Source organism: Equus quagga, chromosome 12 (assembly GCF_021613505.1).
Source record: "Equus quagga isolate Etosha38 chromosome 12, UCLA_HA_Equagga_1.0, whole genome shotgun sequence".
Taxonomy (NCBI): Eukaryota; Metazoa; Chordata; class Mammalia; order Perissodactyla; family Equidae; genus Equus; species Equus quagga.
The window spans coordinates 67,835,380-67,853,690 of record NC_060278.1 but is presented as its reverse complement, the minus strand read 5'-3'; the positions used below and the strand labels follow the sequence as shown (position 1 = coordinate 67,853,690).

General features: G+C 46.8%; 1 protein-coding gene across 3 annotated transcripts in view; it reads left to right on the top strand.

The window, feature by feature from the left end:
- The window catches only part of SLC24A3 (solute carrier family 24 member 3), a 456,403-nt gene that overhangs the window by 388,535 nt on the left and 49,557 nt on the right, over positions 1-18,311 (top strand). For all 3 annotated transcript variants that reach the window (XM_046678076.1, XM_046678077.1, XM_046678075.1), the window contains 2 exons: positions 8,558-8,632; positions 17,684-17,709. In XM_046678076.1, coding sequence (XP_046534032.1) covers positions 8,558-8,632; positions 17,684-17,709 — 101 coding nt within the window. The remainder of the gene's footprint in view (positions 1-8,557; positions 8,633-17,683; positions 17,710-18,311) is intronic.

The following is an 18,311-nucleotide window of genomic DNA, read 5'->3' as shown; positions in this document are numbered from 1 at the left end:
TTAATAAAGAAACACATGTTACTACATCTCCATTTCTCAGTGTTTTGATAACTGTATTTCAATAAATCAGTTTCTTTGTGATTATTTATTATTTATTGTATGCCTTTTAATACACAATTCTGAAAAGGGGTCCACAGAGTGCAAAGGGGTACGTAGCACAAAATGTCTAAGAACCCAAGCACAGTGCTGGCCTGTGAAGAAAGGCAGCTGGGGTGTTCCGTTCTGTCAACACATATTAACATAATTCTTGCAGATCAGAGGTCACAAATGCATATACCTGCAGGGTCCAGGTATATAGAGTACATGAGTGAAGTGGTCGGGCCTAAGGAAAACAATAGGAGAAAGAAGTGGTAAAAGACGGCTGACTCTTATGTCTTGGTATGTGGAAGCCATCTCCCCTCCCCCCGCAAAAAGAACTGTAATGTACATGTTGGCAATTACTGCAATTAACAAGAAACAAAAGGGAAAAAACTCTTAGTGTGCCAAACAACCCGAATAAAACAGCGGTCAATATCTAGCATGAGACAAATAGAGAGTATAGAAAGGTTCAGCTTTCCCTTAGGAATATTTTTCCAAAATCGCTAGACTTCCAGTTTTGCACCTTTCCAATGAAAGGCAAAATAGCTATCTTAACCAACACTCAAAAAAAAAACACACACACAAAAAAGGTAGGATCACCAGATTTGGCAAATAAAAATTCAGGGCACCCAATTTAATTTCAATTTCAGATAGGGAGCAAATATATTTTTAGTATATTTCCCAGCTGATATTTGAGATTACACTTATATTTAAAAATTACTTATTGTTTACCTGAAATTCAAATTTAACTGAGTGTCCTGTATTTTTTCTGGCTACTTTACTAACAAGCCAGCTCCAAGCGTGATGGAGTAGTTACTATTAAAATTAATATGTAGTATTAACATTAACAACTAACATTGTAATTGTATTTTTGTTTTGTTTTGTTTGAATAACATCTTTATTAAAGTACCACATACATTCAGAAAAGTGCACATATCGTTAGTACAGCTCATTAACATTTCATGACTGAGCACCCCGGTAACCAGGACTGATCAAGAAAGAGGACAGTCCTGGCCTCCGGGAGCCCCTCGTGCCCTTTCAGGCTCTACCTCTGGCCCAAGGGAACAGTATTCCAGACTTAAAACAGCATAAGTTAGTATGTTCTGCTTTCGAACCTTACGTAAGTGGGATTGGGTTGTATTTTTAAGCTTACAAAACTCTGTGTGTGTGTGTGTGTGTGTGACTGCTTACTCTGATGATCTGATTATTGTGTGAATCCATGTTTCAGGGTAGGGCAGACACTGCAGTGCCCCACCTGTGCCCCCTCACCTTCACCACTTCCGTTCCCCTTGGCCTGACTTCCATGCCAGAACCTGCGTCTGTTTCTCTGTCTGGGGGCTCTCCTTGGTCACTGCTCCTGGAGCAGGAAGTGCCAGGGAATCAACACTCCTGGGTGCAGCCCTCAACCAATGACTGATGGGAGTGGGTGCATAAATCCCCCAGCTCCCTCTCCCTGGGGTGAGACAAGGGGAGAGGCTTGTTCTATATGGTCTCCCAGAGCTCCCCACCAGGATTGCGTCCGAGTTGCCTCCTGCTGTAGTGTGCTTATTATCTTCCTTCTGTCACCTGCCTCACTTCTCCCATTCCCCAACAATGTTTCCTAGAATCACCTTCCAAATAAACTATGTGCACTCAAATCCTTGCCTCAGGCTCTGTTTCTGGGTGAATCTAAGCTAACACATCTGGTTACATGAAATTACCCTAAAATACCCTACATTTATTCAACAAACTTGTACCTAGTGCTAGTACTTAGGGCTGCCAAATGCAGTGAATTCAGACTCTACACCTGGTCCTAGAGTGAGCAAAGGGCCCCAGGAGCACAGCAGGCCACAGTCTGGTGGCCATAAGGTGAAAATTTTCCTCCCTGAGGCAGAGCTGACTCCCTGTGAATTCTGATGTGTGTGAGAACACTCTGAGCTACCAAATTTTGAAGACCTAGCAGGCAATAACTTACATTTAACATGAAGACTACTGCACATAATGTTTTGGATGACTGAGAAGGCACTTCTGAGTCCCGGGCGCTCCGAGTCATTACGAGCACCCGTGGTTCTTCTTCAGCACGACCAATGAAGAGCATTCGCAAGATTACTGGACGTCTGCCCTGCCCTGCTGCGGCTCCTTTGTATTTAAATGTATCTCCTGTAGCAGCTTGTGTACTTGTCATTTGTTTTTTTTCTCTCATAAAACTAGAACTCAAAATGAGATTTCTTAGAAAAAAAAATTAAAAATATGAAGTTATTTTCCTGTTTGTGAAGATCAATAAGCAGAAATTCATTGTATTTTGCAAAAGCGTGTTATCTTTTTATGCGGCCTGACGTTTACTGTCCATTTTTGACAGTGAACTTCTAGAAGGCAGGAGCCGTTGGTATTTCAGTGACTTTCCCAGGATTGAAGTATGTAAAAAGTGTACTCGGATAATGAACAGACAGCAGGCCAAGACTTCCCTGTGGGAGGAGAGCCCAAGTCCGGCCTCACCTGTTCTGAGCCCTCATGCACTGAGTGTTCTCACATTGTAGGGGGGCACCCCCGAGCCCCATCCTTGCTCCACGTTGTGTGGCTGTCTGTCCTGAGATGAGAATTGGCTGTAGAAATTGTGTCAGCGCAAAAGCTTGGAACAAACTCATGTCATGATTTTTCAAATACCTTTTCTGTGAAATTTGTGTGAAATAATGACATTTCTATGAGACGATAGCACTTTTGTGTTTTATGTCATGTAACTATTAGGATGCTCTGACTGCTTCAATAGTTTTAAAAAGACAAAGTGCTCACCAGTTGAGGTGCCTTTTAAAATGTGTCGGCAATGTCAAATTCCATTCTTCATCAAAAAAGATCATTATATATATAATATTGTGTTATATATATATATATATACACATTCTCTATCCCCATATGTACAATGTGTGTATACTATCGTTTAAATATTAATAGCTGTTTGTTGATTTGAATACATATCCCTCTATAGAAAATATATAATTTTATCATGAATAATTACTTTTAACCTCCTAGGAGGAGCCAGATTCCCAGCAGATTATCACTCAACATTTGAATAAAGGAGAATGTGTTTTCCTCTGTTTTGGAAATGTGGATTTTTTTTGGCATTATGCCACTCTGAAACTAAATGAAATTATAAGAAGGAAACTGAAGCTGCATATTCAATAGAAAAAGTGTGAAATGCACTCCAGAAACAGAAAGGAAATGTCAAGATGCAATTCCAGCTGGGAGGGACTCCTAGAGCTGTAGGGGAAACAGAGCCTCTGGCTGTAATTGACAGAGGAGTTTGCCAGTGGATGGCCTTTTATAATCTGCACCATCTGTATTACTGATTAATGAGGTCAAGGGCAGAATTACTCACTGTTGGTTTTCTCCCAGGACCCCTGTTCTAGTCTCTTTGCCAGAATGACTTGTCTTTCCTCCTTGCAGCCATTTTGCAAAGTGCTGAGGAAGCAGTGTCTTCTCATCAATGTTTCCCCTGCTCTGGGTTGGGTGACACCTGCCAACAGATGAGAAAGAGCCTCCCATTTTGATGCAGAGGTGCTAACAGGTCCCTCTCTGCCAATAAATGTGTTCATGGTCTGAGTCAGATAGTTGCTGGCCTCCATCTAGAGATAAAGAATCCTTCACCAAGAAGAAGCGAAGGAAACTACAGAGACCCCATCAGTGTATTCATCTTTGTGGAAAAGTGAACCACTCAGCAAACAGTGAGCTGTGTTGGTGGTAGTGTCATTGTTATTTTTTAACTAAACTAGCTAAACAGAGTAGTTTCAGATTTGCTTAACTGGCTCCCTCCTAGACTAGTCCGTACCATATCCATATGCCTATCTGTAGTCCTATGGTAACTCCTTTCTCCTTTTGTTTTTAAAGATTTTATTTTTCCTTTTTCTCCCCAAACCCCCCCGGTACATAGTTGTGTATCCTTAGTTGTGGGTCCTTCTGATTGTGCTGTGTGGGATGCCACCTCAGCAGGGCCCCCCGAGCGGTGCCATGTCCATGCCCAGGATCCGAACCTGTGAAACCCTGGGCCGCTGAAGTGCAGCACGCGAACACAACCACTCAGCCAGGGGGCTGGCGCCCCTTTCTCCTTCGATTTGCTTGTCCTGAATCTCTTTAAAGCAATATATTTTTTAACTTGAGCTGCGGTCACTACTTTTTTGCCTCTCGCCTTCAACTCTGCCCTCCTTTGGCTACCGTCTCTAACACATGTGCCCAACAGCTTAAAGTCATAGAGAAAAGAAAGTCTCCATGGGCAGCAACCACAGACGGGTGTCCGCTCTTCATCCTGGCCTCCATGAGGCACTGTAGCATAGTGTGTGGGGACGGGGGCTGGAGACCCAGGCCTCCTGGGTTCAGATCCCAGCCCCTCCCCACTGCTAGCTGTATGACCTTGGTCAAGTCCCTCAACTTGGCCAAGCCTAGACTGCTGCCCAGTGAAGGTGACCGTGCCCACCTTATTAGGTTGCTGTAGGATTGGATGAGCTAATTCTTCCAGATCCCGGTATTTGCAGGAAGTATCAGATAAATATTTGCTGTTGTGGTGAGTGGTAAGCTAGAGGTGGACATGAGGTCATGGTCCCAGCTCTCACTATAGACACTGCAGAATTAGCAACGATGGTTTAATTCAGTGTAGAGTGTGGAAGGAAATTGTTCTCTGGTTTGACTCCTTACTTGTCCTCCAGTTCATCGCTTCTATAGAAAAATATTTGTTTTGCTAAGTGTAGGCTCTAAATCTGGAGCTGAAATTTGATGATAGTCCAGACATTGAAAACTATTCTGTTTACAAAGAGATAAAATATATCACTGTCCATCCAGATTTGACATCTTGTCCTGGTGCAAGGTGTATTTCATACAGCAGTAAATCTGAATGGATAATTGGTAGTATTCTTTCTTGTTTTTCTTTTTATTATAGTTATATATGCACAGAGCTTAAAGAGGCAACCAGTTCTAGAAGGCTTGTTATGAAACACAGCCATCTGCCAGTCCCGCCAGCCCCAGTTTTGCACTCTTCTGAGGCGACCTCTTCCCACTGGTTTGGTTGTTCCTGGTACTTGCTCAGTATCTCTGAATAGCATGCTTAGATGGCCGTTCCTTGATTTTTCAGCTTCAGGCATTCTCCATTGACTTCACAGTATGGAAGAGGAGGGTGTGGGTCTCTTTCAGGCCCACCCACCACTCTTATCCAGGCCCCTATCCTCCCCAAATAGTTAGATGATAGATTTGGTTACACAGTGGTCTATGCTTAGTTGATTATGGCTATGTCAGCACTCTGTACCTGAGCCGTTAATACATAATGATTCGTCTTCCTTTCCTTCACAGCTCTGTGTTTCCTCTGTGGTTTACAGTTGTCTTTTTGTTGTTGTTCATGTGCTTACTTTTCTGTGTTCTATTCGTGGAGCTCCCTAATCTCCTTTTCATGGGTTCAGAATGATCAGCTATTCCGTCAGTTTTGTCCTTTTGGCATCATTTCCTCTGAGTCCTCTGACCTGCTCTAATACTGCTAGGTTTCTCTCTAAGTCTGCTGCACAAGTTTCATTTTAGAGTCTCCTTTTACCATCTTTCTAGAATTGTCCTTCACCACCATTCTGGAAATTTTGTTCACTTATTATTATAGATTCTAATTGTTTGATGTAATGATTTATTGTAACATAAATTTATGTAACAAGCAATTTACTCCCTTATTTTGGTGGAACAAACCCTCCAGTAGCTTTTTGAGAAAGGGTGCATAGCAAGTAAATTTTTTTGAGATAATTAAACTTTTATATTTAGTCTTCTCTCACTTTTAATGAATGATTTTGTTGGGCATAGAATTCCAGATTGAAATCATTTTCCTCTTTAGTTTTGAAGGCATTATTTCATCATCTTTTAGCTTACAGTGCTTTTGCTGAGAAATAAAATGTCATTCTGGTTTTGAGCCCTTGTATATAACCCTGTTTCTCTCTCTCTGGTAATTTCTAGGACCTTTTCTTTGTCTCAGTATTCTGAAAGTTCATAATGATGTGCCTTGGTGTACATCTTTTCTTTGTCCTTTGTGCCGGTCACTCAGAGGGCCCTCTTACTTGGAAAATGCACATGCTCAACTTCTGGGAATTTTTCTTTATTATTTGAGTATTTCCTCTCCTCTGTTTCTGTTAAGGTGAGGGATGTGCGGTCACTGGTCTGCTTGCAGTGACAGAGGAAGTTTGGGGTTCTCAAACAGTCTTTCAGTTATCCTGTTTTCAGGCCCACTGTCACCGCCATTTCTAGAGTTGTTGTTGTTGTTGTTGTTTTTTTTTCTGAGAAAGATTAGCCCTGAGCTAACTACTGCCAGTCCTCCTCTTTTTGCTGAGGAAGCCTGGCCCTGAGCTCACATCCATGCCCATCTTCCTCTACATTATACATGGGACGCCTACCACAGCATGGCTTGCCAAGCGGTGCCATGTCCGCACCCGGGATCCCAACCGGCAAACCCCAGGCCACTGAGAAGCAAAACATGAGAACCTAACCGCTGCGCCACCGGGCCGGCCCCCGTTTCTAGAGTTTTGCCCACTGCCAGCTGAATGACCAGTTCTTCTTCTTCTTTCCAACTTCCAAAATGGTGTTGCTCTGATCAGCTATTCTATTCTCTTTTTCTTGTGGGTTTTTTATCTTGTTAAAAAAAAAAAATCCCTTTCCTATTATCTTGTTATGGTATAACAAGAGCAAAGGTAACAGTGTATGTTCAATCTGCCAGCCCAAGTGATTTTTTTAAGGAAATTTAGAATTGATATTTGCCACATGTTTTAAGTCCATTTGCCTAATGCTAATAAATAGAATAAATATTCACAACATTTTATGACCTTCTGGAAAATGAACGATCAGTCCAGTTTACTCCTATAGATGGCGAATGATGACCACAGGCTCTAAGAGTATCGGTACAAGGGGAGCATGATGAAAGGGTAGAGAATACGTTATGTTTGTTCTAAAGTGATTTTTCTGGCTTGAGTCCTCTTCTTGACATCCCCATTATCTGTAACCTAGATCTGCAAATACGAAACCTAATAAGGCAAAATTAGCAACAGAAAATGCCTGTGTCCCTGTAACAAGTGGAGGAGTGTGCTAGTTGAAAGAGAGCGGCCTTGTGGTTCATTTCTGGTTCTGTTTAAGTCATATCTTTCATGTTGCTTGAGTCCAGAACGCCTTCTCTGGTTTGACTTTGCCTGATCTTTTCTTGACAGACAGACACAGGGGTCAGGAAGGGAGGAAGCCCCAAAGGTCACTTTGTTCCTACAATCCCTTTTCCTCTGTCTTTGGTGCAGCAGGCGCCTGTCCTTGGCCCAGCTGAGAGCTGACACTTGCTGTGTCCTTTTTCACTCATGAGGCCCAGAGCAAAGGCAGCCACACATGTCCTATGGCCATGGGGTACTTGACACATTTCTAGGAAGACAAAAGGAGCTGTGAGTGGAGGCCGCCCAGGAAGCACCTCTGACATGGCCCTGTGGACTCTCCCAGGCTTCTTTGTGAGAGTCTGTCAACATGGACCTACTCTGCAAAGTGGAGAAAAAATACCAGGTATCCCTCACAGAGAGACTTTGAAGGACTTACCCTTACCAAGGAGAAATGACTCCCTCCAGAAGGAGCTTCCCCTGGTGTCCACACTCCCTCCCCTCCCCGCAACCTCTCCTCGCACAGTGCCCAGCCCTGGCTCCTTTCCCTCCTTGTACCCAGGGGCCTCCTTCCCCTGCAGAAGTCTGGACACAGCAGGCCAAGGCTGCCTTAGCCTCCAGCAACGTGTCTACTGGCCTCGGCTCAGCAGAGCCGTTGTATCTTTAAAGGGACATCTCCCAACTGCTAAAAGCAACATTTTCTCCAAATCAATATGCAAATCAATCTTTTAAAAATTCTGATTAAACCATGGGTCAAGTGCCAACAAGGCCATATAATAGAGATGAGATAAGAGGACCAGGAGGGACTGCGGATCAGGCTTGTCCATGCCCCTCCTGAGGGCGGTCCTGGGTGCTCATTCCCAGACCATAGAGTTTTGGCAAGGACCAGGGGTAGGATCAGTCCTCCCCTTGACCGTAGGGATGCTGAGGCTGGTGCATTCCTGAGAGACGTAGGACTTTGAGTCAGTTTTGCTGAACGTTCCTCAGACTGCCCAGCAGCCTGGGACATGTCCATCCAACCTCCCCTCTCTCCTCCACAGGGGTCAGACCCCAGTCATTTTGGAGGGCACTCCCACCTTCCCCCCGGCTCCTTCCCCATTTTCTCTCATGAGTATCTCCCTGTAATAAAATTGTTGCAGGATTAATCCCATCTTAGCATCTGCTTTTCAGAAGATCCAGACTAATACGCCTGAAGACCCTCAATAAATTCATATCGACTGGCAGACTGACTGGGTCCAGGACAGGAGACAGAAATACTAGGCTGTGTTTCTGGTTTCTCTACTGGCTGGAGCCAGGGGGAGCTGTGCATTCTTATTGACACAGTCAGATAGCCTGTTTCTTACTGTCTCCCTCTTTGCCTTCAGGTGGTGGCTCTTTCCTCCTGGTGCCTGCTGAGGGATTCCATTTACTACACGCTGTCCGTGGTCGCACTCATCGTGGTAAGTGTGTGATGGACGCTTCACCTGAGTCCCCTGCAGTTTAACTCCCTGTCTTCCTTCTCACCCCGGGGCTCTGCGCGGCTCCTCTGCATGGGGCAGGTCGAGGCTCTCTGGTGTGAATGAGCAAAGAGATGTCTGTGCGTGGAGGCAGCTTTTTCTCCTTCCAGCTCCTCTGAGCACCCAGAACCCCAGCCTGATAGTCTGGTGCTCAGAACCAGAGTGTTGACTCTGGGGACCTGGTTCCGTGAGAGTCCCCTGCTGTTTCTCTGTGATCCCCTGACCCTTCCTCTCACTTTCCTCACAGGCTCCCTGGTAAGTCCCCTCAGCGTCAGTGTCCCTAGGTTCGGACCTTCCTCCTTCCCCCTCTCCCTCTAGACACTGTCCCAGGACACACCCTGCCCTTCCACAGTGCCCATGGCCACACCAGCTTTGTGCAGACAATTCCACAGTGTGTTCTTAGCAGTGGCATCTCCCTGAGGTCAGGGATAAGCAGCTCTCTACTGGACATCTTCATGTCCCAAACTCAGCGTGTCTCTAACCTGAGGATGATTTCCCCAAGAGTGGAGCCTCTTTCTATATTTCAGCCCCCATTTCTGTCCTAGCCCCCCAGCCTGGGAATGATATTAAACGGACCTTTCCCCCAACTCCCACCGTACCCATTTGGCTTAATTGTCCTGCCCTGGGGAGCAGAGGGTTCAGATATGCCACGTTGGAGCTGAAGACAGGCCCGGCTGTTGAACTCGTGGTTAGTGGACTTAAGGCCACGCGCGCCCTCTGTGCTCTTGTTCTCAGTTATTACCTGTGGGGAAGATACGGTCACCCCAAATCAAGGAGACTCTTCTCTTCACTCCAGCCAGGACTTCTCAAACACTCTCTGCAGCAAGCTTTGTCGGCCGGCTACGAGCCCATGCTGATCATGGGCGCTCTGCTCCTCTGCCGTTAGGGTGCTTGGGGGTGATTTTTGAAAGTTACTTTTTTCAAGAGACACAATTAGGGGATGGTGTCAATGAATACAACTCTCTACTTTGCCGAATTCCAGAAAGAACCACTGTCATACAGACGAGGTGAGGAGACAGAACAGCGCAGGCCGAGATCTCCCGGGAGCACGGACTTGGCCACGTCCACTCCCAACAGCAGATTTGCCAGCATCAGCTGCTTTCTCTGTTTTCGGCATAGGCGCCTCCTAGACTATGTGTGAAAAACTCGTCCTCTGTCACATCTATCTGGATGTGTGCGAGATGAAACAGATGCAGTTGTCGCTAATGATGTGTGAAGAAGTAGAGTGGGTTTGCTGCTTCAGGCTGCAGGGGACTCTCACCCAGGCGGGGTCTTTGGGCGAAGCAATCCTCTGCCCACCCCCCACCCCCAGCAGAGCCTGAATCACCAGCTGAGCCCGCTGAACACGAGGCTGCCAGCAGTGCTGTTTCCCTCAGATGCCAACAACGTGCAAAGCAAGGGCTTCTTTGCTGTTAACCTGAAGATTTGGACTGTGGTTTACAGACTTCTGTGATTTTGAGAAAAATTACATTTCGCCACTGTTAGAAGTAGTGGAAAAGATGGAGTTTGAGCCCTCAGGGTTTGGTCTTGGTTCTTTTTACTTTAACTGTGTTCTTCCGACTTCAGTGTGCCCTGGGAACGCCCAGCGTGCTTCTTTAAGACGCGCAACCCAGAGATTTTAATTCAGTGGGTTCTGGGGTGGGACCCAGGAAATCGCCCTTTCACCGGGACCTTCCCCGCTCCCAGGTGACTCTGAGGCAGCGCCACACTGCACTTTGAGAAACTCACCTTCAAATACGGTTGGGCACCATTGCCCTGGGTATCTGTCTGTCGCATGGCAATGCCCGTTTCTAGAGTAGATTTTGAGATTCTCAAAGGCATGGTGTCCTGGCAGCTTGCTTGTCTGGATGTCTGACTGCTGTTCGTCTCGAGCTTTACACAAGACTTACAACCCACGTGAGTCAGAAGCACAGCGCCCAGCAGAGGTTTCTCAGCATCCCCACGTGCAGTGGCGGCCCAGCCCAGGTGCTGCTCACACATGGCATCTTTCTGTCAAGGTTTCCTAATCTCCTCTTTCTGCAGTTCCCCTTAGGTCATGGTAGCAAAATCAGTCTTCCTCTGGCCTTCCTTACACAATACTAAGCTTCTCTAGAGGACCCTGCAGTGGGCACTTAAAATTCCTGCTTTTAAAAGCCCTTCCTCCTGTCCACAAATAATTACCAACCATCCGAACAATTTAACTATTAGGATTTTTTTTAACCTTCTGCCCCTTTTTATGGTTCTGAAATGTTCAGAAGACAGGACTGCCGGTCCCCTGAGGTGGTGCAGTGAAGAGCTCATCCCCAGAGGGCAAGTCTGGTTTGAGTGGGACCAGATGCTGCTTCTATACATTCCATTGAGAGGCCCTTCAGACCCACAGAGGAGCCCCGAGAACAGCCGTGGGCCTGGCGATCCAAAGAGCAGGAAAGACCACTTCTCCAGAGATGCTCAGGGCCGCTGGGCCAGGACCGTGCTAACAGAGTCGATGTTACCTGGATTCCGAAAATGCTAACACGGAAGGTGATGCAGAGGGACACGGCCGGAAGCAAAACCATCAGAGTGAGACGAGCTCCGGCATCCTGAGACCAGCAGAGCTCACAACAATTAACTAGAGACAAGGGACTCAATCCCCTGAGCATTTGGGTTTCAGCCCACCTTTGCTCTGTGTGCTTTCTAGTTGTTTGTCGTTATTGTTTAGGGGAAGGGCAGAAGAAATTAAGCAGGTGTTATGCCTGAAGCAGTGATCATTTCAAAAGCTCACAGTGTGTGTCTCTTAGCACGCCCTAGTGACGTCTCTACAGCGAAGCCTCAGGCCCTGGGTAGCTGGACATGGCCCAGGAGGCTCGGTTCATACTTGGGTCTCTCTCTGCAAGAGAAGTGTCGCCTTCTAAGTGCTGAGAGCACTCTGGGTCCTTTGGAGCATGTCCTTGTCCTACCTGATAGATAGTCCCCAAATCCTTACAGACCCGCTGTTGCTTGTCTCCCACCCAGTGACGCGCCCCCACCTGACCCCGCCTCCCAGTCCTACCCTTTCTCCGAATTCCAGCAGACCCCACAGTCTCTTCTGTTGAAACGTTACTGTAATTTACATAATCATGTAATTTACATAAATGCAAATGATTCATTACATCGCAGGCTCGCAGCTGCCCTAAAAGGAATACTTTATTTTTACCCTCATCTCTGCTTTGAGATCAGAGATTGTGAGCATCAAGAGAAGGGAAACCTCGAGTGGGAGTGGACAGGCCTCCGAGGCAGGTTCCAGATAACTTAGCCAGGCTCACACATCAGATTTGGGAGCACTATGCCTGGAGAAGGGCCAGCTGAGCCGCTGGCACCAGTTGGAGGCCCTCGGGCAGCCTGAGGGCTGACCCAGCAGCAGGGCTGGTCCGGTACCGCTTCCCTCTCTTTCTCGGAGGGCTCACTGCAGATACCCCTCTGAAGGGGATTCCAGAGAGATGAAGGCAGCACTGTCCAGTAGGGTAGCCACTGGGCACGTGTGGCTATTGAGCTCTTGAAATGAAGCTAGTGAGACCAAAGAACTGAGTTTTTAGTTTAATTTAAATTTATGTAGCCACGTGTGGCTAGTGCCTATCACATTGGATGGCACAGCTGTAGCGAGCAAGTCCTTCCACAGAAAATACACCTCCATTCTCACAGGCATCCGTCGGTTTTAACAAGTTTCCACTCGCTATTTAATACAGGACTGAGAACTACTCTGGGTGTGTCACTGAAGACGTTCTAGTTCAATACTCACGCTCTGCAAGCGAGCTGTTATATGAGTCCCGTTTTACAGATGGCAAAACCGAGGCTCCAGAAATTTGGGTCTTTGCCCACAGTCAGGGAGCTGTAAGGCCTCAGGCTGACTGAGCCGGTGTCTCAGGCAGTACATCTCCACCACCCCAGCAAAGGATCTGGATTTTCCCTCCAGTGAGGTCTGCCTCTTACAGTCCAACACCATCCTGATTCTGCCCCACCCGCCCCCAGTCCACCAACGGAGAGGGCATCTGCTGCACTTTACATTTGCAGACTGAAGGGAATGGCTTCCTCCTCCAGCTCCTGGAATTCTCTCATTAGCACAACTGATCTTAAATGATCCAGAAATCTCTTTATCTCGCCCTTTCTGAGAGAGAAGAGACCTCTTGCCGTCCTGTTGATGACTGGCGGTCACCCTCGGGCCTCCGCTCTGGCTCAGCGCCCGTCCCTCTCGGACCCCTTCCTCACCAGCAGTTAACATCTCTCCAGCTTGGCGACATTGGGGCTCCTGCGTTCAGGGTACCCCTATTCCCTCCCAGCTCTCCTTCTGACAGAGTGGGAGTAACTGTGGTAGCTGGAAGGTCCTCACGGAGGATGCAGGCGAGAGAACTTGCAGGTTCCTTAAACAAATCGACTGTGGTCTCACAAAGGTCGCCTGGTTTGTAAACCCTGCCGCTGGGAGGAGGAGGGGCCTGCTTGGAGCGATGCTGCGTAACCCGGGCAGCTGGGGCAGCCTTGCATTTGCTCCTGGAACAGGGAGCAGGCCGGACTGGGGGATGCAGAGAGGAGCCGCTCCGCTTTCACGAGGAGAAGAACTTGGAAATTTCATTGTGTCTGTGTTTTTGCACTGCTCAGCAAACACAGTCCTTTGGGTTTAGCCACTATCCTCTCATCCTAAATCCGCCCTCCCATCCCTTCTTCACTCTGTAGCCTGCCCCACACATTTATGAGATGCCTGCTTCGCTCATGCCCTCCCTTTGGGTAAGCTTTATTTCCTACCCTCCTGCAGCCCCCACTACCATCAAGTCAGCCTGCTAGAGATCCTAATGTCAGAATTGCTATTAAACCGTAAAGTGTGAAAACCATATGGGTGCATAACAACAGCTTTGCAGTGTATTCCGTTGATTCCTCTCCTCAGATGGAATCTCCCTGGCCTCAGCTAAGCCATTGGCACCCCAGTCCCAGAAGCTGAGAAGGTCAGGACTGCGTTTGGTCACATCTCCTGAGGGAGTCTCCACACTGTGGAGTGAGAAGTCTGTGGAGGGCAGTGTCTGTTTCCAGCAGGGGAGGAAAGATTTCAAGGTTTCAGTCTCTTGAAAGAGAATGATGCTGTTGATTTTCTCCTATTATTTTTGCTGCTTAAAATTCTAACGGTGCCAGTGATTATAATACAAGCTACGGAATCTTATCTCAGCAGTGCAGCCGCCCCTGCTCCATGGTTACAGCTTATGGTAAGCAAACCCAGGGACTGACATGCCATGTGGGGCCAGCCACCTGCCTCCCTGCTCAGAGGCCAGCCGGCCTCTCCTCTCCTGCCCGCACACCTGGGCGACTCCTGGCTCGTCTTTTCCCTGCTCTTCCATCTCCAGTGTCCCACTCCCTTAGCGGGTCTCTGGGATGCTCTGTCATCCAGGGATCTACCAGCCTGATGTAAGCCTGTCTCTCTTGAAGAATTCTAGAGCAGACACTGGGACTGAAAAGCTGGTTTCCATGGTACCCAACCGTTTCTCTGAGGCCTGGAAGAAAAGAATGTTTTTTTCAAATTCATTCCTGTGTGTTCACATTTAACTTGTCTATGGAACACGTGGAAAGCTTAGGGCAAAGCCAAAGGTAGCTTTGGAGGAACTGTGTATGGGTCAGAGAGCAGGTCGCCCAACCAGCCGTGTGCAGCAAATCTGGGGCCCAAAGATCAGCTCCACCCCCATGTGGTCTCTGGGGACGATCACAGTGCCCAGCCCCACACACAACCAGCAGAGCACAGAGAGGTGCTTTCCCAAGTCTCGTTTTCAAAAACCCTGCTAGGAAAAGGGTGGGTCAGTTCCAAGGGCCACACTGCAGGTCGCTCAACTGTAACACATCATAAGAATTGAGTATTGTCATAGATGAGGGACCCCTCTATCCCCAACTCAGAACACTAGGCAGGACCTGCCTCCAGAACATCACTTTGCCCCGTGACAGCAGTGGGTTGCCTGCCGCCTCCTTCAGGAGGCAGTCTGTCTTGAGGTGCTTGCCCTCCTCTCAGGAGATTTAATGGAGCTGCGAAAATAAACTTGAACTGACTTCATTTCAACCTCACGGCCTTGGCCAAACACGACTAAGGGCCGGGACATGAGCACCACCTAGTGGTGACCTGGTGGAACTGGGAGAGCAGTGTCTGGTTTCAAACAAGGCATGCTAATGGTTTCAGATTTTCTTCTACCCTAGTAATACGGCTGAGGGGTGGGAAAAGTTATTTTGTCTTCTTTACTCACAGATAGAGCATGAAAATACAGAGGGTTATGCAACACCTGTCTTGAGTAAGTTAAATAGAATCAAATCTGTAAGGAATAACAAATCCCTTTCCTGGAACCGTCAGCAAAATCAAGAGTCTCCTGTCCTTCTCATTTTGAGTTTTCAGACAGGACGACTCCAGTGCGCCATCAGGATGGTCCAGTACCGTACTCTCTCACAGGAACATTCTGTGAAAAGGGCCAATTGCCTCATTTTCAGTCTTCTGAATGGGTGGTCGGCTGATCGCCTCCCCCAAGGACCGCCAGACGCTAGGAGGCTGTTCATAACTCACCGTCTGCCTCCTTTCTCACCAAAAACAACCCTGTTTCCATTTAGATTTCCTTTAAGCCCTGATTTCTAGTCCCTTCTGTCACTTTATTGTTCTTTTCTGAGTCCTCTAATTTTTATACCCAATCCTCTTCAAGTAGTGGGATAAGATCCAGACCGTTGTTTGCTCATTAGCCACAGGGGAGCTGAGGCCTCCTGGCTCCGGTTGTCAGTGACAGGGCTTCACCATCAGTAATTTGAAGGTTCCAGGGCACCACCATCTGTTAGCACCCGTAGCGAGATCATCAGCATTTCCCTCCCCGTCTGCCTCTCTGAACCATGTTCCCACCCCCCGGCTCCCCTTGCCACCGCCGTCACCTTAACTGCAGGCTCATGATGCTCTGTCCTTAATTGTGTATCTGGTCCAGTCTCGTCCAGGCATGTCCCAGTCTTTCTCTCATTTATTGTGTTCCCTGCAAATTCTGTTCCTACTTTGGGATCCTTTGTACAATTAAGCCTATTCTGATTTTTTTCATTGATATGATCATTGACTAGTCGATAGCTAAAGATGTATTGATCTGTGCCCCCACCTGTCAGTCAGAGGACACAGAATAAGGGCTTCCTAAAAGCTGCTTTCATATTACAGAGTATCATCTGCCTTCCCTGATGGATGAAAATTAAATTGGTGCTCTAATAAACTCTTTACCAGGATCTTGTGCTCTCAAGTGGCTACGAATTGATTGTTCCAGCCCGCTGTCCAAGACTGATATTGAATTAACTTCAATTAATAGAAATCGTTTTCCAACTTAAATCGTTTGTTCTGTTCCATGATGTCTTGGCAACAATTTTTTAAAAGCTAGTGATTATACAATAGCAGCTGTGAATGCCTTCCAGGGAGTAGATTCCATACCATCCAACCTAGATCACAGGATGATTTCCTTTATGTCTTTAATTCTCTTCCCATTCTGGTTTGACACTTTCATCCAAATGACAACCTGGTGAATCCAATGACAATGACAAGAGTCACAAAACTGATGGAGCCAATGTCTTTTTCAATGACCTGTCAGGAAGAGCGAGTTACAAATAAGTGTGGCCTGTTTATCCTCATCCATCTCTTTATACCTTGGGGATAATTGGAGCGAGGCCCTTCTATGTGACTTGAGCTGTACCCTGCTCGTCCATAAGGTTTTCTCTGCATCTCTCACAACTGGTGGTTATTGTCATTGCTGGGGGGACCCAAGCAATGCCCACGTCATTAGCTGAGTTTACCATCTACGTGTGATAATGACACTTTACACCCAGATTGTCCTGCAAGTTTCTGCCTTAGAGTCTCCAGAGGGCCACTGCCCTTGAAGGCAAAGCCCCTCAGAGATGATCACTCTCAAAGCGGTCGTATCCCGTGAGAGTGGAAAGAAGGCGCTGTGAACCAGCCCTCAGCTTCCTGCTTGAATAAAATGTGACTGCACCCATGTGGTTTAAACAGCATGCCATCTGGGCAGATAAGTGTCACGGAAAGAACACTAAATCAAGAGCCAGGCCTGAGTTCTAGAACCAACTCTGCAGCTAATTGAGCAATGAGGGAAAATTACTCATGTTCTCTGTGGCTCTGTTTCCCTGTATAAATCAAAGGACTAGGATAATACCATATTTTCCCCCAAAGTGTGAAGTGATTTTAGATGATATATGGACTAGAACTTAAATAAATAATGTCCCATTGTGTATTCTCTTTGGATCCTAACTGATCAGAGGAAATGTTGGACACTTGTGTGTCTTCCACTGCTTCTGACCCTTGCTAATCTCCTTTAATGAGAGAGCAGGCCTGTGGCCCAGAGCCTGGGCAGCCCACAGTGTCCAGCCAGGATGCTTTGCAATCACTGTTATCATTGCGTTTATCTTTCCCTCTCTACATGTGCTGGCAAGTGGTGCTGATTCTCCACTTCTGGTTGTGATGCAAAGTTTCCTTTGAAAATAAATTCTTTTAAGGGAAAAAAAAAAGTCAACTGAAAGAAAAATATTGAGTACGTAGAAGTCCATGTGCTTGCATAAAAGCTTGAAGATGCTGTACAGAGCACAGAGGTATGCAGACATCCTACAGGTGGCCCCTAAGTGGCTAACGTTTGGGAGCACCTGCCAAGTTCCTACACCCCTTTCCAGATCTGAAATTCTACAGTGTGTCTTGCTCCACACAGCAGATTGGTCCTACTTCCCTCTCACTCCACTGTTGGACAGAAATTGCAGGAAGGGTAGGATGATAACCGGATGCTTTTCCCCTCTGCAACATGCCCACTGAAGTCTGCCAGCAACACCTCCTTCCACAAATACCAGCCAGAGACCAGACCAGCACAGAGGGGGTTTCCCACAGGTGCTTCGTGTTCCGGGCCACCTCCAGCCTCGATTCCCGCCAAGCTAGCAGCAAGGGTGGACAACGTGCAATCATAAAGCGTACATGTGCGCGTGTACACATGTGTATATCTAATCTTCTATTTTTCTTTGTTTTTTTCACAGTTCATTTACGATGAACAAGTTTCCTGGTAAGTACCTCTTTTTCCCTTCCAATTTCTCCTTGTTATGTTGCAGAGCCAAATATATTAAAGACCAGAGTCAGGGTTTAGGAAAGAAAGGGAAGTGTCATGGTAGCTTGGAACAGCTAGCATTTCTTGGGGAACCCTTGGTCCACCTCAACAGAGAAATTAAATTGGTTTTCACAGAACAGAGACCTTTTCCCTTGGGCTGAGGTGGTAGGCTTCCACTTGGGATTCCAATATCTCACTGTTATCATCCAGGTTGGATGGCATGACTTAGCTGTGTCTTTCTGCAGTCAGCCATTGCTAGGCCATGGTTAAGATTTGACTGATATTTTCACATTGTGTCCAAATCATGTCCGCATATCCCAAATACCCTGTATATCTCAGGAACTGGATACGGAGGCATCTCAGTGACTTTTAACCCATTAAAGTTCGGCTTGACATTCAAGAAGATCTTAGAGCTCTGAAAACATCAGTGATTTTTTTTTTTATAGATAAAAAACTGCCCTAATTAAACATATGGTAACATTGGCATTTGGGCCAACTGTCCAAATTACCTTTTTCGAAATGGGTTCTGACCAAGTCAAATCTGTTTGAAATGGAAATAG